This window comes from Oncorhynchus clarkii, chromosome 3, assembly GCF_045791955.1.
Source record: "Oncorhynchus clarkii lewisi isolate Uvic-CL-2024 chromosome 3, UVic_Ocla_1.0, whole genome shotgun sequence".
NCBI lineage: Eukaryota > Metazoa > Chordata > Actinopteri > Salmoniformes > Salmonidae > Oncorhynchus > Oncorhynchus clarkii.
In genome coordinates this window covers 18,796,016-18,817,104 of record NC_092149.1, presented here as the reverse complement: position 1 = coordinate 18,817,104, position 21,089 = coordinate 18,796,016, and the positions used below count along the sequence as shown (strand labels likewise).

At 40.9% G+C, this 21,089-nt stretch overlaps 1 protein-coding gene across 2 annotated transcripts; it reads right to left on the bottom strand.

The window, feature by feature from the left end:
• Positions 1-7,606: 7,606 nt before the first annotated feature.
• LOC139390142 (protein BTG3-like) lies at positions 7,607-20,952 on the bottom strand. Of its 2 annotated transcripts, XM_071137352.1 has the most exons (6): positions 20,772-20,902; positions 14,334-14,425; positions 13,162-13,339; positions 10,923-11,060; positions 9,891-10,230; positions 7,607-9,688 (listed from the first exon to the last, which is right to left on the bottom strand). In XM_071137352.1, the coding sequence occupies exons 3-6, from the start codon at positions 13,332-13,334 to the stop codon at positions 9,479-9,481; spliced, it is 861 nt and encodes a 286-aa protein (XP_070993453.1). In that variant the 5' UTR covers positions 13,335-13,339; positions 14,334-14,425; positions 20,772-20,902; the 3' UTR covers positions 7,607-9,478. The 2 variants fall into 2 exon arrangements, with proteins under 2 accessions (XP_070993453.1, XP_070993446.1); XM_071137345.1 differs by lacking the exon at positions 14,334-14,425 and having other exon boundaries at positions 20,772-20,952.
• Between the last annotated feature and the right edge of the window lie 137 nt (positions 20,953-21,089).

Here is a 21,089-nt window from a genome sequence, read left to right as displayed (position 1 = left end):
CTGTGTGTGTGCTGGGGGGGGGGGGGGGGGGGTGGCTAGCCTACTCATTGGATAATTCTAGAGGCTGGTAATTGCATAAGATACAGGATGTAAGGGTTTTATGACCGGATGATCAAATATGATAATTTCAGATGGTGAGGGTCAATCACCAATTCAGTTAGACAACTATTTTAGCTCTTTTTGAAATACCGTTTTGATGGGCTTTTCAGTGATGTGTTCCATTAATTACAGTACTGATAAAAAATAGATTTTTAAAAATCCAGCAATCCCTGTCAAAACAAATTGTTTTAAAAATACCACAATACTGTGTGCTCCCAAAATTCTATTCTGTAGCCTTCTAGAATTAATTAATTAATTTTGGCATTATCAATTGCAAATAAGATGTCACATAGGCCACCAATAAAAAGCACATTATAGACTAGTACTGTTGTTATTTACCTGTGCATTGACATGGTGAGCCTATTCTCAAACAACACTTTCACAGCTCCAGGGTAACCTCTGGTGGACAAAGGAGTAGGGTGTTTATTGAGATTTAGGGACAACGTATACAGTATGTCGCCAACTATTTATTGTCAGACACCCATTTATATGAGAGGGATTTTCAGGCTCTCTTGAATAAAACTGCATTGTTATTATTTTACTGTTAATAAACGTCCCGTGGAATGTAGACGTCACCTCATAATTGTTGTATTTTGTTTTGTACTGGTCTCAGATGTCTCAACCTCTAAACTCTAGAGATCTTTATCTCTCCCCAACAAACTGATGCATTAAGTGACATTTAGATAACTACCCCCCCCCCATCTTCCCCAAACACCTAAGTAACATTCCTCAAAAATCCTTGAGCTATAGTGTAGTGTACACAATCTCTCACCCCATTTCCTAGGTTCTATGCCTGGGAGGAACAGCGTCATGACCTTGGGCCATGTGACGCATTCACCCCACACGGATCCTTCCGACAAGGTATCCTGTGCTGGGCTGCTGCTGACGACAGTGTCACTACTCTCACGGCTCTAAGTGACTGGATGACCGCCTCAGAGTGGCTTTCTACTGGACCTGACCTGGTATCTGTATCACGACCTGACCTGACCTGGTCTCTGTATCAGTGTCCGGGAGAGGTTGTGAAAACAGGGTTATGGTTAATTGGTGGAGACTGATTTGATAAATACTGGGCCCAAGGCCAACATAGTACACTATATATATACAAAAGTATGTGGACACCCCTTCAAATTAGTGGAATCTGCTATTTAAGCAACACCCATTGCTGACAGGTGTATAAAATTGAGCACACAGCCATGCAATCTCCATACACAAACATTATTGCGGGTGTAGCGAAATGCTTGTGTTCCTAGCTCCAACAGTGCAGTGATATCTAACAATACACAACAATACACACAAATCTAAAAACTAAAAGAATGGAATTAAGAAATATAGAAATATTAAGACGAGCAATGTCAGAGTCCGGAGTACACTATATATACAAAAGTACAGTACCAGTCAAAAGTTTGGACACACCTACTCATGCCAGGGTTTTCTTTATTTTTACTATTTTCTACATTGTAGAATAATAATGAAGACAGCAAACTATAAAATAACACATATGGAATCATGTAGTAACCATAAAAGTGTTAAAAAATCTAAATATATTTTATATTTCAGATTCTTCAAAGTAGCCACCCTTTGCCTTGATGTCAGCTTTGCTGGAATTTCTTTCCTTAATGCGTTTGAGCCTATCAGTTGTGTTGTGACAAGGGTGTGGTGGTATACAGAAGATAGCCTTATTTGGTATAAGACCAAGTCTATATTATGGCAAGAACAGCTCAAATAAGCAAAGAGAAACGACAGTCCATCATTACTTTAAGACATGAAGGTCAGTCAACACAGAACATTTCAAGAATTTTGAAAGTTTCTTCAAGTGCAGTCGCAAAAACCATCAAGCACTTGATGAAAATGGCTCACATGAGGCTCGCCACAGGAAAGGAAGAGCCAGAGTTAGTTCATTAGAGTTACCAACCTCAGAAATTGCAGCCCAAATAAATGCTTCACCGAGTTCAAGTAACAGACACATCTCAACATCAACTGTTCAGAGGAAACTGTGTGAATCATGCCTTCATGATCGAATTGCTGCAAAGAAACCACTACTAAAGGACACCAGTAAGAAAAAGAGACTTGTTTGGGCCAAGAAACATGAGCAATTATCATTAGACTGGTGGAAATATGTATTTTGGTCTGATGAGTCCTAATTTGAGATTTGGGTTCCAACCGGCCGTGTCTTTGTGAGACGCAGAGTAGGTGAACCAATGATCTCTACATGTGTAGTTCCCGCCGTGAAGCATGGAGAAGGAGGTGTGATGGTATGGGGGTGCTTTAATGGTGACACTGTCAGTGATTTATTTCGAATTCAAGGCACACTTAACCAGCATGGCTACCACAGCATTTTGCAGAAACATGCCATCCCATCTGGTTTGCGCTTAGTGGGACTATCATATTTCAACAGGACCATGGAAAAACATTCCAGGTGAAGCTGGTTGAGAGAATGCCATGGGTGTGCAAAGGTGTGCAAAGCTGTCATCAAGGCAAAGGGTGGCTACTTTGAAGAATCTCAAATATAAGTTGCGACGAGCAAACCCGGATCCGGGATCCTATTTATAGCCTCAAGCTCATTACCATAACGCAACGTTAACTATTCATGAAAATCGCAAATGAAATGAAATAAATATGCTAGCTCTCAAGCTTAGCCTTTTGTTAACAACACTGTCATCTCAGATTTTCAAAATATGCTTTTCAACCATAGCAAAACAAGCATTTGTGTAACAGTATTGATAGCTAGCATAGCATTTAGCGTAGCATTGAGCGGGCAACATTTTCACAAAAACAAGAAAAGCATTCAAATAAAATAATTTACCTTTGAAGAACTTCGGATGTTTTCAATGAGGAGACTCTCAGTTAGATAGCAAATGTTCAGTTTTTCCAAAAAGATTCTTTGTGTATTAGAAATCGCTCCGTTTTGTACATCACGTTTGGCTACCAAAAAACCCAGAAAATTCAGTCATCAAAACGCCAAACTTTTTTCCAAATTAACTCCATAATATCGACTGAAACATGGCAAACGTTGTTTAGAATCAATCCTCAAGGTGTTTTTCACATATCTCTTCGATGATATATCGTTTGTGGAAGCCTGGTTTCTTCTCTCTATCAAATGGAAAAATACTTGCACCTAGCGTTTGCGCACCAATTTCGACGCAGGACACCAGGCGGACACCTGGCAAGTGTAGTCTCTTATGGTCAATCTTCCAATGATATGCCTACAAATACGTCACAATGATGCCGACACCTTGGGGAAATGGCAGAAAGTCTAAGCTCATTCCTGTCGCATTCACAGCCACATAAGGAGACAATGGAAAACAGCGCCTCAGAATTTTTGCTCACTTCCTGTTTGAAGTTTCATCTTGGTTTCGCCTGTAGCATCAGTTCTGGGGCACTCACAGACAATATCTTTGCAGATTTGGAAACGTCAGGGTGTTTTCTTTCCAAAGCTGTTATATGCATAGTCGAGCATCTTTTCGTGACAAAATATTGCGCTTAAAACGGGAACGTTTTTTTATCCAATAATGAAATAGCGCCCCCATAGTTACAACAAGTTAACACTTTTTTGGTTACTACATGACTTTTGGTTACTACATGATATGTGTGTTATTCACCATTCTTTTTCAATGCAGAAAATAGTAAAACTAAAGGAAAAACCCTGAAATTAGTAGGTGTGTCCAACATTTTTACTGGTACTGTATGTTGACACCCCTTCAAATTAGTGGATTCAGCTATTTCACCCACACCCATTTCTGACAGGTGTATAAAATCGAGTGTCTTCAAATCCTCTCAAAAATTTTAGAAAAGACTGTTGCGCAGCAGCTCACTGCCTTCCTGAAGACAAACAATGTATATGAAATGCTTCAGTCTGGTTTTAGACCCAATCATAGCACTGAGACTGCACCTGTGAAGGTGGTAAATTACCTTTTAATGGCATCAGACCGAGGCTTTGCATCTGTCCTCGTGCTCCTAGTGCTGCTTTTGATACCATCGATCACCACACTCTTTTGGAGAGATTAGAAACCCAAATTGGTCTACACGGACAAGTTCTGGCCTGGTTTAGATCTTATCTGTCGGAAAGATATCAGTTTGTCTCTGTGAATGGTTTGTCCTCTGACAAATCAACTGTAAATTTCGGTGTTCCTCAAGGTTCCGTTTTAGGACCACTATTGTTTTCACTATATATTTTACCTCTTGGGGATGTCATTCGAAAACATAATGTTAACTTTCACTGCTATGCGGATAACACACAGCTGTACATTTCAATGAAACATCGTGAAGCCCCAGAATTGCCCTCGCTGGAAGCCTGTGTTTCAGATATAAGGAAGGGGATGGCTGCAAACATTCTACTTTTAAACTCGGACAAAACAGAGATGCTTGTTCTTGGTCCCAAGAAACAAAGAGATCTTCTGTTGAATCTGACAATTAATCTTAATGGTTGTACAGTCGTCTCAAATAAAACTGTGAAGGACCTCTGCGTTACTCTGGACCCTGATCTCTCTTTTGACGAACATATCAAGACTGTTTCAAGGACAGCTTTTTTCCATCTATGTGACATTTCAAAAATCAGACACTTTCTGGCCAAAAATGATGCAGAAAAATTAATCCATGCTTTTGTTACTTCTAGGTTAGACTTCTAGGTTAGACTACTGCAATGCTCTACTTTCCGGCTACCCGGATAAAGAACTAAATAAACTTCAGTTAGTGCTAAATACGGCTGCTAGAATCCTGACTAGAACCAAAAAATGTGATCATGTTACTCCAGTGCTAGCCTCCCTACACTGGCTTCCTGTCAAGGCAAGGGCTGATTTCAAGGTTTTAATGCTAACCTTCGAAGCATTACATGGGCTTGCTCCTACCTATCTCTCTGATTTGGTCCTGCCGTACATACCTACACGTACGCTACGGTCACAAGACGCAGGCCTCCTAATTGTCCCTAGAATTTCTAAGCAAACAGCTGGAGGCAGGGCCTTTCTCCTATAGAGCTCTATTTTTATGGAATGGTCTGCCCACCCATGTGAGAGACACAAACTCGGTCTCAACCTTTAAGTCTTTACTGAAGACTCATCTCTTCAGTGGGTCATATGATTAAGTGTAGTCTGGCCCAGGAGTGTGAAGGTTAACGGAAAGGCTCTGGAGCAACGAACCGCCCTTGCTGTCTCTGCCTGGCCGGGTCCCCTCTTTCCACTGGGATTCTCTGCCTCTAACCCTATTACAGGGGCTGAGTCCCTGGCTTACTGGTGCTCTTTCATGCCGTCCCTAGGCGGGGTGTGTCACTTGAGTGGGTTGAGTCACTGATGTGATCTTCCTGTCTGGGTTGGCACCCCCCCTTGGGTTGTGCCGTGGCAGAGATCTTTGTGGGCTATACTCGGTCTTGTCTCAGGATGGTAAGTTGGTGGTTGAAGATATCCCTCCAGTGGTGTGGGGACTGTGCTTTGGCAAAGTGGGTGGGGTTATATCCTTCCTGTTTGGCACTGTCCGGGGGTATCATCGGTTGGGGCCACAGTGTCTCCTGACCCCTCCTGTCTCAGCCTCCAGTATTTATGCTGCAGTAGTTCATGTGTCGGGGGGCTAGGGTCAGTTTGTTATATCTGGAGTACTTCTCCTGTCTTATCCGGTGTCCTGTGTGAATTTAAGTATGCTCTCTAATTCTTTCTTTCTTTCTTTATTTCTCTCTCTCGGAGGACCTGAGCCCTAGGACCATGCCTCACGACTACCTGGCATGATGACTCCTTGCTGTCCCCAGTCCACCTGGCCGTGCTGCTGCTCCAGTTTCAACTGTTCTGCCTGTGATTATTATTATTTGACCATGCTGGTCATTTATGAACATTTGAACATATTGGCCATGTTCTGTTATAATCTCCACCCGGCACAGCCAGAAGAGGACTGGCCACCCCTCATAGCCTGGTCCCTCTCTAGGTTTCGTCCTAGATTTTGGCCTTTCTAGGGAGTTTTTCCTAGCCACCGTGCTTCTACACCTGCATTGCTTGTTGTTTGGGGTTTAAGGCTGGGTTTCTGTACAGCACTTTGAGATATCAGCTGATGTACGAAGGGTTATATAAATACATTTGATTTGATTTGAGTACACAGCGATGCAATCTCCATAGACAAACATTGGCAGTAGAATGGCCTTACTGAAGAGCTCAGTGACATTCAACGTGGCACCGTCATAAGGTGCCACTTTTCCAACAAGCCAGTTCATCAAATTCGCTAGAGCTGCCCCGGTAAACTGTTAGTGCTGTTATTTGTGAAGTGGAAACATCTAGGAGCAACAACAAACTTTATCAAGATATGTAAAAGTGGTAGGCCATAAAAGCTCACAGAATGGGACTGCCGAGTGCTGAAGCGCGAAGCGTGTAAAAGTCATCTGTCCCCAGTTGCAACACTCATTGCCGAGTTCCAAACTGCCCCTGGAAGCAACGTCAGCACAAGAACTGTTTGTTGGGAGCGTCATGAAATGGGTTTTGATGGCTGAGCAGCCGCACACAAGCCTAGGATCACCATGAGTGATGCCAAGCATCGGCTGGAGTGGTGTAAAGCTCGCCGCCATTGGATTCTGGAGCAAAGGAAACACATTCTCGGGAGTGAATGAATCATGCTTCACCATCTGGCAGTCCGACGGACAAATCTGGGTTTGGCGGATGCCAGGAGAACGCTACCTGCCCCAATGCTAGTGCTAACTACACAGTTTTGTGGAGGAGGAATAATGGTCTGGGACTGTTTTTCATTGTTCGGGCTAGGTCCCTAAGTTGCAGTGAAGGGAAATCTTAATGTTATAGTGTACAATAAAATTCTAGAGAATTTTGTGCTTCCAACTTTGTGGCAACAGATTGGGGAAGGCCTTTTCCTGTTTCAGCATGACAATGCCGGTGTGGAAGAACTTCACTGGCCTGCACTGAGCCCTGACCTCAACCCCATCAAACACCATTGGGATGAATTGGAACGCCGACTGCGAACCAGGCCCAATCACCCAACATTAGTGCCGACTTCACTAATGCTGTTGTGGCTGAATGGAAGCAAGTCCCCGCAGCAATGTTCCAACATCTACTGGAAAGCCTATCCAGAAGAGTGGAGGCTGTTATAGCAGCATTTTTTAAATTTAAATATTATTTAACTAGGCAAGTCAGTTAAGAACAAATTCTTATTTACAATGACGGCCTGCAAAGGGGGGACCAACTCCATATTAATGCCCATATATTTTGAAATTAGATGTTCGACAATCGGCTTGGTTGGGTTGTGTATCAGAGGACGCATGACTTTCAACCTTCGTCTCTCCCGAGCCCGAACGGGAGTTGTAGCGATGAGACAAGATAGTAGCTACTAAAAATAAAAAAAATTGGATACCATGAAATTGGGGAGAAAAAGGGGTAAAAAAAACAAATACAGGTATAGTTACAAGTGATTCTGGCCTGAGGTAGCGTACAGCTCTTGCGCATGTAAATATATACATATTCTCTCAATACAGTATTTGTCTGTGTGAAACAGTACAGTATACACAAGGTAACAGATTGCAAAAACACAATTTCATTTTATAAATCGATTGATTTAATGATATGTGCTGACAAGACAGAGAGATGATATCAGTATAAAAACTGACACAGCTTAAAACATAAACATTAGCATGGACAATTGTCTATCAGATACAGTAAGAATCGTGTGAATACAGAGTACTGCTCTGTACTCAGAACAAGTGAAAAGATTCAATTGCAATTCAATTCAATTGCAATTCATAACATTGAATAAATATACATCTGGAGCAGACCAATGGGCCAATAAAAGCCTGTATAAAAATAGAGAATATAGGTATTAAGTTATGAAAACATCTATTCATATTAAAGCTAAACATTTGGATCACCCAAGCATTTTTAATTTCCAATATATAAAACTATTTACAGTAAATCCATGGAAGACTGATTATACAGGAGTGAATACAGTTCAGTGCAGACCCATTTTATCCCATTAATCACTCACATTTATTTATAAAGCCCTTTTTACATCAGCAGATGTCACAAAGTGCTATACAGAAACACAGCTTAAAACCCCTAACAGCAATCAATGCAGCACGAACCTAGGAAGAAACCTAGAGAGGAACCAGGCTGTGCCGGGTGGAGATTATAAGAGTACATCACAATTGTGATGTTCTTCAATCTGGCCTTTAGCAGACTAAAGATTTCTAAAAAAGGAAATGATAAACAAATACATAAAATCATACATGCACCAACACTACAAACTTTATCAAGATATGTAAAATAAAGAATATCCATAAAAATGCATGGAATTTGACTTTACAACAGTGATTTTGGCACCACCCACAGGTGGAAAAATAAATGACAACAAATTCAAAAAGCAAATGTGGTTGATAATTACTATTTGTTAACAGGTTACAGTATGTACAAAAAGCTTCTGGTTGGTCTGTTAATTATTATAAAACAGAGAGAGGTACTTGACAGGTAAAATATACAGGTTACAATCACAGTGAATTGTCAAAAATAATAAGACTATTGTCTCGTATTGATACATTATATTGTAATGATGTGCAGTTAGATGCAGCTTCAGAGAACTCAAGAGACACGGTACATATGTTACTACATGTAACTGCATATCATTACAGTCTATAGCCGGGCTGCCCAATCTAGGTCCTGATACAGTACTGATACACTACTGGTTTTCATCCTCTCCTTATCAGGGACTAATTCAGACCTGTGACACCAGGTGAGTCCAATTAACTACCAGTAGAAACAAAAACCAGAAGTATTTTAGGCCCACCAGGACCATGAACTGCTCTGTATCTTACAGTGCATATTTACAAGTTTGATGCTTAGAGGTGACAGATGAAAGGTAGTCGATAATATTTAAAAAAAATATCTAAAATCATCAAACAAGCTTTGTTTTTCAGCTTATTGCTGAGGATTCCTGAGATGTTACGAGCACCCAATGAAGGAATACAGCCCTCAAACTACACTCTGTAACTCAAAGCCAGTTCCACTGCTTTTTGTCAATTCGAATCATATGAATAGACTACTTTTAATCAGTGGATTACCCTAAACCCACTGGTAGCCCTTATGGAAGTGCCTGTAGCAATATTTGCTAAATGCTTGTTTTAGTATAATCCCTGTTTACTTCAGTGGCAATTCTACCTTAGAAAGTTACATAGAGGAAATCCCCAAAACTGATTGTCACCAAAAAGAAAAATATTAAGTGTACAGCAATCAAAAAATGATATAATGAATCAAGTTCTGCTCCTCGCTAACCCTTCAAATATTTTGTCAAACTATCTTAATTGCGCCTCACCCACACCTTCAAAAACCTGCATAGACCCATTGTGATTGGCTTAATGCGTGATCGGCTCATATGTAAAATAGCAGTTTAACCTCCCCCTCTCCAACCAGTTGGTTTAGTTCTTCACAGCCCCCCATGGCTGCAGAGTGGCATAAGGCATGATGAACTGCGGGGGTGGCTGGGGCAGGACGTAGTAGCCGAACACTGGAGGAGGTGGAGGTGGAGGCGCGTACATTGTGGTGAGGAACACAGGACCCTTCTTCTTGTATGTTGTGGGCCACACAGTGGCAGGGTGGTAGAAGTAATGCTGAGAGGTGGGCTGGAGCTGGAGAACAGAGGGACAGAGAACTTAGATAGGATTTAGATTATAATTCATCTTCAATTCAATCAGATAGTACTTAAGAGATCACTTCCTCTGGATGTGTAGGATCTGGTGCTACGTGAATCCACGTGTCCATAGTGCTACATTGTGGATGTCAGAGAGGGAGATTTGGTACCACATGTAGATTAACCCAAAAAGTTCTTACCAGTGTTTTGGTGACCTTCTGTTGAGCATGCTCCCCCCGGAACCTGTCCCGAACCCTGGGCATCATGGCAATCACATAAGGTTCACCCTCCGCCTTCTCCTTCTCTTTCTTTCCCTCTTTCTCTTTCGTCTTCTCCTCATCTTTTCTTCCGTCCGTCTCTCCATCCTTCCCCTCCTCCTCTGTATCGCTGGAGACAGCAGAGCCACAGTCAGACGAGCTGGCAGAGTGGTAGTCAGACGTATCCAGGTCAACATCTTTGTCTCCTTTCACATCTTCCTCATCCTCCTCTTCTCCTTCTTTGAAACGTGCTACTGTGAAGTACCTGCAGTTCTCCCCTGACCTGTGAGAGAGGAAAGAGAATACATTAGTTTCTGTAACAAAACACATTGGAATGACCTATAAACCACCTTGTAGCCATTTCCTGCAGTCAAATTACCTAGTGGCCTCATGGGTGGAATGTTATTAATATATATTAATATATATATTAATATTAATTTGTCATAATTTCATAATCAAAAAAGCCGCAGAAAATCTGGTGTTTCTATGTCAAACGTTATTTTAACATTTCAGTCTTCTGTGATGTATATAAAGTGTAATATTAGGATGCAAACTCTAAATTGAATACATTTCAACTCTAAATCTGACATGGAACAGGTGTCTTCTGTTTTTTAAGCCCATAACCATGTGTATGAGGTGTATACTTTTGTTTCACAATAGATATGTTTAAGACTACCAATAATCACTGTGACCGTGATTTAGCCCACTGCAGTAAAAGTCTCCCTCAGGATCATTCCCTCATTGTAGTTGTTGTATTTTCTCACCCTCCTCCTACCGTAACTTGATGAGTCATCACATAGTGGGCAGGTTCGTACAACACATGCATCACGATGATAAATATGGTACCTCCAGAGAGCTGACTGTACAATGAATGATGAATGAAAGCCTTCTTCCTCTGCCTTCTGAGACTGAGTATGTCACTGTCTCACTGTGTGTGTACGTCTGTGCACGTGTGAGTAACATAGTGTGACTCACCGTGCACACACCTCCAGTGGGTCGATCCACAGCGCAATCTCGCATGGGAGGCCCAGCTCGCTGGGTTTGAGCTTGCTCTCTTCACACGCTCTCAACACCTCCTCATCATACACCACCCCCTCGCTTACCCTGATGCACCTAAGAGAGGTCAAAGGGCAGAGAGCTGTTCACCTGGACCACAGTCAACTTCATCATATACAGTGCTGTGAAAAAGTATTTTGCCCCTTCCTGATTTCTTATTTCTTTGCACATTTGTCACACTTAAATGTTTCAGATCATCTTTTATTTTAATATTATTTATTTTATTTTATTTATTTCACCTTTATTTAACCAGGTAGGCAAGTTGAGAACAAGTTCTCATTTACAATTGCGACCTGGCCAAGATAAAGCAAAGCAGTTCGACACATACAACGACACAGAGTTACACATGGAGTAAAACAAACATACAGTCAATAATACAGTATAAACAAGTCTATATACGATGTGAGCAAATGGAAGAATGTGCAAAGTAGAAATAAAAATAATGGGGTGCAAAGGAGCAAAATAAATAAATAAATAAAATACAGTAGGGAAAGAGGTAGTTGTTTGGGCTAAAATATAGGTGGGCTATGTACAGGTGCAGTAATCTGTGAGCTGCTCTGACAGTTGGTGCTTAAAGCTTGTGAGGGAGATAAGTGTTTCCAGTTTCAGAGATATTACAATATTACATAATATTACACAAATATAACCCAAGTAAACACAAAATTTAGTTTTTAAGTGATAATTGTATTTATTAAGGGAAAACAGCTATCCAAACTTTCATGGCAAAGTAATTGCCCCCCCTTGTTAAATCAGGAATTTACTGTGGTTGATCACATTTTTTGGAAAGCTGAGTTCAATTTCACTAGCCATACCCAGGCCTGATTACTGCCAGACCTGAAGAATCAAGAAATTACTTAAATAGAACCTGTCTGACAAAGTGAAGTAGGCCAAAAGATCTCAAAAAGCAAGACATCATGCAGCGATCCAAAGAAATTCAGGAACAGATGAGAAACAAAGTAATTAACATCTATCAGTCTGGAAAAGATTACAAAGCCATTTCTAAAGCTTTGGTACTCCGGCAAACCACGGTGAGAGCCATTAACCACAAATGGAAACATTTGGAACAGTGGTGAACCTTCCCAGGAGTGCCCGATCTACCAAAGGTCACAAAAGAACCCACAACAACATCTAAAGAACTGCAGGCCTCACTTGCTTCAGTTAAGGTTGGTGTTCATGACTCAACCATAAGAAAGAGACTAGGGAAAATTGGCATCCATGGCAGAGTTCCAAGGCAAAAACCACTGCTGACCAAAAGGAACATAACACTTTTGGCAAAAAAACATCTTGATGATCCCCAAGACTTTTGAGAAAATAGTCTGTGGACTGACGAGACAAAAGTTGAACTTTTTGGAAGGTGTGTGTCCCGTTACATCTGGCGTAAAAGTAACACAGCATTTCAGAAAACGAACATCAGACCAACAGTCAAATATGGTGGTGGTAGTGTGATGGTCTGGGGCTGCTTCGCTGCTTCAGGACCTGGGCGATTTGCTGTGATTTGATGGAACCATGAATTCTGCTCTCTACCAAAAAAATCCTGAAGCAGAATGTCTGGCCATCAGTTCGTGACCTCAAGCTGAAGCGCACTTGGGTTCTGCAGCAGGACAATGATCCAAAACACACCAGCAAGGTTTTGGAGTGGCCTAGTCAAAGTCCGGACTTGAATCCGATTGAGATGCTGTGGCGTGACCTTAAAAAGGTGGTTCATGCTCGAAAACCCTCCAATGTGGCTGAATTAAAACAATTCTGCAAAGAAGAGTGGGCCAAAATTCCTCCACAGCAATGTGAAAGACTCATTGCCAGTTATCGCAAATGCTTGATTGCAGTTGTTGCTGCTGAGGGTGGCACAACCAGGTATTAGGTTCAGGGGGCAATTACTTTTCACATAGGGCCATGAAGGTTCGGATAGCTTTTTTCCCTTAATAAATAAAATCATCACTTAAAAACTCAATTTTTTGTTTACTTGGGTTATCTTTGTGTAATATTTAAATTTGTTTCATCTGAAACATTTAAGTGTGACAAATGTGCAAGAAAATAAGAAATCAGGAAGGGGACAAATCGTTTTTCACAGCACTGTATATGTATCTTCTCATAGACATCCACACGAAATAACAACCCAGTTACTTCAATTCTTTAATATTTCACTTCCCTTGTTGTTTACCTGAATGCCTGTCCTTTGTTGGGGTTGTCGGGGTACCAGTGGTCTTTGAATTTGTTGACCAGAAGTTGCCGCAGCTTTTCAGCAAAAGCGTCAGCTTTGGTTCCATCCAAGCCACCCCGCTCCACGGCTAGGCGTCTCAGGAAATTCACCCCGGCGTTTACTTCTCTCTTCATAGTTTCTGTGAGGAAATAGGTGCAGAAAACATTAGTCTATCCTGTAAAGCTACTCAACTAATTTAGAAGATTTTAACCAACTGTACAGCGTGAAAAAAATATTCCCGAAACTACAGCGTGTGTGTACAAATCACAAGCCACCACCACTGTCAACAACATTATTTTCGCAGTTCCCCAAACCCCAGAATAGCCATATTTCACAGTCTGCCTTTCAGTCTCATGTTGGGCAGGAGGAAGTCAGCTCCTCAGATAAGACCACTTCCTAGGGTATTTAGCCACTGTGTGTTTTCTATTATCATTACCTTCAGACCACACTAGAGGTGTATGTTCAATGTATGCAAGTCAGACTGGCCTTCTGTTGTTGAAACAAACTGGGAGCCAAAGGCCGTAGTTTGTATACAGGCAAACAAGATGCAAATAGACTCATAGGCCATGTTGGCATATCAATATGTTACATACCCAAAACGTGTCAGATTCAGTTACAGACAAAAGGAACAGTATGTGCCTTCTGATAGATAGTGTCTGTTTCTTCTCAATAGTGCCAGACAGTGTCAGATTGACACAGGGGAGAAGGTACAGTACAACCCCTGCCTACAGTACCGGTCAACGAAGTGTAATGTTTGCCAGCATAGCAGAAACGCTGAGCCAGTGTAGCTGATTAGCCATCATGAAACTACGTATGTGAGGAGTGCAAGTGTGTTGACTTCCTGCTTTGGTTTAGTCGAGGTGCGAGGGTTAATTGTTGTTGTTAGTGTAGACCTGACATACAGAGAGAGTCAGGGAGATTTTGAAATAAACATTAGTTGCATCAGCTTGAGGAAGGCGTGACAATTATATTCCACCTTAAGCATCTTCCCGGAGGTGACAGACTTTGTCTGGTGACACAAATATGTGCTAATGGCATTATGTAAACTGTTAAGCAATTATACAGAAACAATTTGTTTCTACAGGTCACAAGACGTTCATTTCCCTTAAGACCAACATAACAAATAGCTTTACCGTACAGTCCCACTGGGCACAGATGTCAGTTCAACGTCTAGTTTTGATTTACATTTGGTTGAGTGTCAACTAGCCTGAATTCAATGTGAAATCTGAAGAGAGAAGAAAAATTGCGTCATTGGATTTAGGTCGTCATTTAGGTCGTCATTTAAAAAAAATACTAAATACCCTTACGTTGATGACTTTATGCAAATCCAATTAGTTTCCCACGTTGATTCAACGTCATCACATTGATTTTGGTGGTTGAAATGATGAGGAAACAATGTTGATTCAACCAGTTTTGCCCCAGTGGGGTAGGTTCAGTGAGCTTATACAGTTAGTAACCACGTTGTAACTCAGTTGTAGAGAAATACCAGGTGGTGAGGGAACAAAGTCCTATTCAATACATTATTATTTCACAATATTGCTTTCAAATGCTTTTGATGATCACATGGTACTGTGATTGTATCTTATTCAATAACAGAATGCATTTTTCATTAGAACTCTACCAGTACACAGTCACAAGTCCTTGAAGAACTCAGTGTGCCTCAGGATGTTATGTCGAGACTCTCTCCCTCTATATCTCTTTCACATAAACACACACGCAGACAGACACAGATACACACTACAAACAGTACCCCCAGTCTGAAGACAACTCTCTAAACCCAGCTGACGATGGTTTTTCAGCTAGGATTTCCTGTTTCAGATAGCTGGCATAACTGAAAAGCATTTGCAGGTGGTGCCTCTAGTCTGCACTCTTAAACTGCCTCGTCCCACCACCGGTGGAAAGAAAGAATGTTAGATAGGCAACAGGATATTTACAGGGGGGGGGGGGGGTGACAGAATGGTATTCCTTTTTACCTTAGGGGTATACAGAAGAAGGGTAGACTATTTGGTTATACATGTGATCTCGTCTAAAAATGTGACATGGACCAATTTGAATAGACTGAAAAATATTGTTTTCATCATCATGTTGAAACCCAATAGGAATGTCAGTGAGAAGTTACTGATGTATGATCTTAATTTGAGTTTTGCTATAGCAGGAAAACAATCTTGCAGCACCAGAAAATGTGAATTATTATGTGGATTATAATTAATGTATGTTTCTGTAGGGGTCAAATTTTTTTGTAAAGGGAAAATCAAGTCTGAAATTTCAAAGTGGAAATTATAAACTTCAGAAGCCTTTTTAAACCTCAAATACACTACAAGTTTAAAATGTCCTGCTATGCAGGAAAGTTCTCCTGCAACAGGGTGACCAAATGAAGATCCTACATCTTTGCAGAAATACAGTAACACAGACTGTTACAGACACAGACTACTGACTCATCACATTGTTCTGACCGAGTAGTTCCCAGTCTGACCACTTCTCTTAACTTCACAGCCACATAATGTCTTTTAGTCTAATAATATCGACCACAACTATCGCCACATGTTTGTTCTTTTTCAGACTGCACAGCAACATATAGATGTAGGATCTTAATTTGACCTATATTGTCACAGCAAAATAATCGTGCAGCGACTGGATTGGAACGTTTAGTCAATAATGTTGCTTGATCGGTGGTTAGGACATCAGCTCGCCAAAGGTAGGCTACATGAAAAGTGCAATATTGTTAATATGTGTTAGTGTGCTCCTCTGCATTTCCTGCGGTGTATTTCAGCAACAACAGAGTGATCAAATTAAGATTCTACAACTGTAGAGCCATTTCTCAAAAGTGTAACTAACAGACACATATTTTGGCCACTGCTGTACATCACCGAGGACACTGAGAGGCAAATTGAGAGACATGAGCATCTCTGAACTTGGTAATGTGGTTCTTGTGCAGTATCTAGTATCTAGGCCAGGGCATGTAATGGCGAGGGTTATCAAGTCAACAAGTGGTGAGAAGTTTCATTCTGTGCGACGCTCCACTCCACTCTGCAGTCTAGTGTGAAACCTCTTACAGCTCAGAGAGCTGACCTCATGTTAGATGATGGCCCAGTCATTTACTGGTTGCCTCATCTGACATCATAAACTTTGCATATTAAAGTGCCATTATCGCTGTCATGACTAAATCATTCACTACCTTATTTAGACTGGATTGATGTGGACGTTGCTTGTGATTAGACTAGAATATGTTAGGACCACCGAGACCAGAATTAAACATCTTCCTGTCTATAAATGACATTTTTCAGTTAAAAAATGTAATGCCATGAACACCCTCATCTATATCCTAGATCTGTATGTCCTAGATCAGTGGCTCCCAAACTTTGTATAGTCCCGTACCCCTTCAAACATGCAACTTCCAGCTGCGTACCCCTTCTAGCACCAGGGTCATGTCATGATCGTCATAATAAGTGGACCAAAGCCCAGCGTGATCTGGTTTCCACATCTTTTTATGACTAAGTGAAACTCACAGCAAAACAAAACAATAAATCTCAAACAAAAGGTGAAGCTAACAATAGTGCTAACAGGCAACTACCCATAGTCAAGATCTCACAAAGCACAAAGGGGAAAAAGCCGCCTAAATATGAACCCCAATCAGAGACAACGACAAACAGCTGCTTCTGATTGGGAACCATACCTGGCCAACATGGAAACATAATCCCCTAGATGACCCACCCTAGTCACACCCCGACCTAAACAACATAGAGAATAAAAAGCTTTCTATGGTCAGGGCGTGACAGGTCAGCACACTTTCAAATGTCGTTTTTTGCCATCATTGTAAGCCTGCTACACACTATACGATACATTTATGAAACATAAGAATGAATGTGAGTTTTTGTCACAACCCGGCTCGTGGGAACTGACAAAGACGTCTTATAGGACCATGGCACAAATAATAATATAATAATCAATAATTTTGCTCTTTATTTATTATTTATTTTCCATCTTACATATAAAACCTTATTTGTTCAACGAAAATTGTGAATAACTCACCACAGGTTAATGAGAAGGGTGTGCTTGAAAGGATGCACATAACTCTGCAATGTTGGGTTGTATTGGAGAGTCTCAGTCTAAATCATTTTCCACACACAGTCCGTGCCTGTATTTAGTTTTCATGCTAGTGAGGGCCGAGAATCCACTCTCACATAGGTACGTGGTTGCAAAGGGCATCAGTGTCTTAACAGCACGATTTGCCAAGGCAAGATGCTCTGAGTGCAGCCCAATCCAGAAATCTGGCAGTGGCTTCTGATTAAATTACATTTTCACAGAACCACTTTTTGAAATTTCGATGAGGCTCTCGTTCAGACATCGGTAAGTGGACTAGAGGCAGGGCATGAAAGGGATAATGAGTCCAGTTGTTTGTGTCATCCGTTTCGGGAAAGTACCTGCGTAATTGAGCACCCAACTCACTCTCAGGTGCTTCGCTATATCACATTTGACATTGTCTGCAAGTTTGAGTTCATTCTCACACAACAAATCATACAATGATGGAAAGACCTGTGTGTTGTCCTTAATGCAGACAGAGAAGAGCTCCAACTTCTTAATCATAACCTCAATTTTGTCCTGCACATTGAATATAGTTGCGAAGAGTCCCCATAATCCAAGATTCAGATCATTCAGGCGAGAAAAAAACTTCACCCAGATAGGCCAGTCGTGTGAGAAACTCGTCATCATGCAAGCAGTCAGACAAGCTAAAATTATGGTCAGTAAAGAAAACTTTAAGCTCGTCTCTCAATTTAAAAAACGTGCCATTACTTTGCCCCTTGATAACCAGCGCACTTCTTCTGTATGTTGTAAAAGTGTTACATGGTCGCTGCCCATTTCATTGCATAATGCAGAAAATACACGAGAGTTCAGGGGCCTTGCTTTAACAAAGTTAACCATTTTCACTGTAGTGTCCAAAACGTCTTTCAAGCTGTCAGGCATTCCCTTGGCAGCAAGAGCCACTTGGTGTATTCTACAGTTTACCCAAGTGGTGTTGGGAGCAACTGCTTGTACGAGCATTACACTCCACTATGTCTCCCTGTCATGGCTTTTGCGCCATCAGTACAGATACCTACACGAGCAGCAGCCCGTTAGTGGAATTCCTGCGAGAGATTGACATTGTGTTGTTATTTTGCTGAACACTAGATGGATTAATTACATTTTTGGCAGTGAAACGAGGCTACTCAGGCGAGAAAGAAAACTTACCCAAATGTATAGCCCTGTTGGAAAATATAAATGAACTGTTCGAAAATGTGAAGATAAAAAAAAAAAAATGTGAATCACATTTTTATTTGGCATATCCCCGACGGCATTGCGTGTACCCCCGTTTGGGAATACCTGTTCCAGATCAAAAGCCCTCACACAGAAGTGAGGTGGAGAGCCATGGTGGATGCCCGATGCTGCTAAGGGGGCCAAGAGGTTTAAAGAAGCACTCAGGCTATTTTTGAACTTTTCCTGTTAAAAAAGAATATCCAGAGTATAAATAGAGTAATGTTCACACCAATGGTGGCTGGTGGCACTTTAACTGGGGAGGGTGGGCTCATAGTAATTGCTGGAACGGAATAAATGGAATGTTTGATACCATTCCATTCGGTATTATGAGCTGTCCTCCCTTCACCAGCCTCCTCTGGTACACACACTTAAGGTTAAAACAATACATTTGGAGAAAAATAATGTTTTCTTAAACACAACTGCAAACTTCAAGGAGTTGGTCTGATGTGATTGGCATCCTCTCTTGCTTGAGGGGAAAATAGAGGACATCAACCACCCGAGCCACGGCCTGTTCACCCCACTATCATCCAGAAGGAGAGGTCAGTACAGGTGCATCAAAGCTGGGACCGAGAGACTGAAAAACAGCTTCTATCTCAAGGCCATCAGACTGTTAAATAGCCATCACAAGCCGGCTACCACCCGGTTACGCAACCCTTTACCCTAGAGGCTGCTACCCTATGCACATAGACATGGAACCACTTTAATAATGGAACACTAGTCACTTTAATAATGTTTTCATACTGTTTTACTCATTTCATATGTATATACTGCATTCTGTATATACCATATTTACTGTATTCTAGTCAATGTCACACTGACATTGCTCATCCTAATATTTATATATTTCTTAATTCCATTGTTTTACTTTTAGATTTGTGTGCATTTCGCTACACCCGCAACAACATTGCTAAATATGTGTATGTGACCAATATAATTTTATTTGGACCTCCTATTGAGATGTGCCTTTCAGTAAGTAAATCAGGTGATAAAGAGGTGAAAAGGAGCCTGGGTATATTGCATTTACAAGCAGAGCAACCGTTCCAGAAGCAGAGTCTATGAGTGACAGTACACAGTGGACCACTGCCTCTAACAGACAAAGCAGTAACACTGAGGTGTTGGTATTGCAGCAACCCCTGTATTGATCTTTGTGTAAAGACCGAGACATGACCTCTCTACAACCCAATAACAACATACATGTCAGTCCATGTTGTGCAAGGGTGAGAAAGTTGACATGGTGTCCCAATATTCTGAACCAGTCCACTGAGCCTAAAACAATTAAATAACCTATTTAATAACCAATAATTGTATAATAACTAGTTCCTATTAAGATGAGTGAACACTGGCAGTGAGAAGCTTCTGTGTTATACATGCTGTCTGTATTTATTTGACACCAGTTAATGAATATGTTTGTTGTTGAGTAATATGGCTGCTTGGAAGATTATGGTTATAGCACAGTAATGTTATAGCAGCATATACAATACATTAGATTGTTGGCCCATGCCATGTGGTGAGTCTTGTTGATAGCAAGTTCATGTAAATTGCAAGAAAACCACTGAAACTTCAGATCTAAAAGAGTGGATTTGAGTGTCCTATAGCCTGGCCACGTGCTTCCTGAGCCTATGGAAAGAGTCCACACTGCAGAGATTGGATACATTTTAATACTTGAACTCAAGTGATTGCTATAATGTAACTTGTGAAGAACATTAAAGTGTTATCATTATCATATAGATCACACATCCTGTAGGCTACACGTTCAGATTTCAGATTGGGTTTTCCGTTCAGCCCGTGGTTTTTGTCATTTTCCGCGTTGTGGCGCAGACTTTCTTTTTTTTGCCTCGTTCGAAAACATTGAACAGGGGAGTGGGTTCTCAACGCGGAAATCCCCCCATGTAATTGGAAATTCTAAATGTTTCCTTGAATAGATTCCGCGTTTAACCTTAAAGATTAAGTTTTTTTTATTTTTTTATATACAAACTTAAATAATACTTCGATTTGGGAATAAAAAAGCTAAACAACAATTATACTAGGCTACAATTAAATTGTTATATGCTACAAGGATTGTCGTGGTGAGTAGGCTGTTGTAATTGCTGTAATTTCTAGTAATTAAGCAACATATTCCCTAAATAATAAATACATGTACAACGTTTGTAATAACCAAACAATAACCAAGTTATTTAAATCACGTGGAAAGAGCCAACATTTGTTTATAAAATTATTTTTAAATCTCATAAAATGGTTGACTTACAAATACGGTACACTTCTCAATATTTCTCACTTACCTGTATAATAACCGCAGTATTTTAAATATCCAGTACAATGACTATTTTCTCTATTTCCTTTCTATATTGCTGTGATCATATTATTTGTATAGTTATCCGCACATGTTGCTTCCTTGTTCTCTTTTTCGTACATTCAAAGCGATCCACGTTCCTGGTTTTGCGTTGGTCTGTGGGATTATCTCAATTGCAAACTCCTCGCGTCCTCTCTCGCCTTTTCTCAAAACCCATTGGATGAGAAAGCAATAAGTCCCGCCCCTCTGACCTTCTCCTCCAATGGGTTATGATAAAGTTACGGGGAGAGGACGCGAGTTATAATCC

What these genes read in the sequence shown, in the direction of transcription:
- LOC139390142 (XM_071137345.1), bottom strand. Translation starts at nt 13,334, where the DNA reads ATGAAGAGAGAAGTAAACGCCGGGGTGAATTTCCTGAGACGCCTAGCC. An exon ending in CCACTGGAGGTGTGTGCACG is followed by an intron (nt 10,231 to 10,922) that starts GTGAGTCACACT and finishes CCTCTCTCACAG; the next exon opens with GTCAGGGGAGAACTGCAGGT. An exon ending in AGAAGGTCACCAAAACACTG is followed by an intron (nt 9,689 to 9,890) that starts GTAAGAACTTTT and finishes TCTGTTCTCCAG; the next exon opens with CTCCAGCCCACCTCTCAGCA.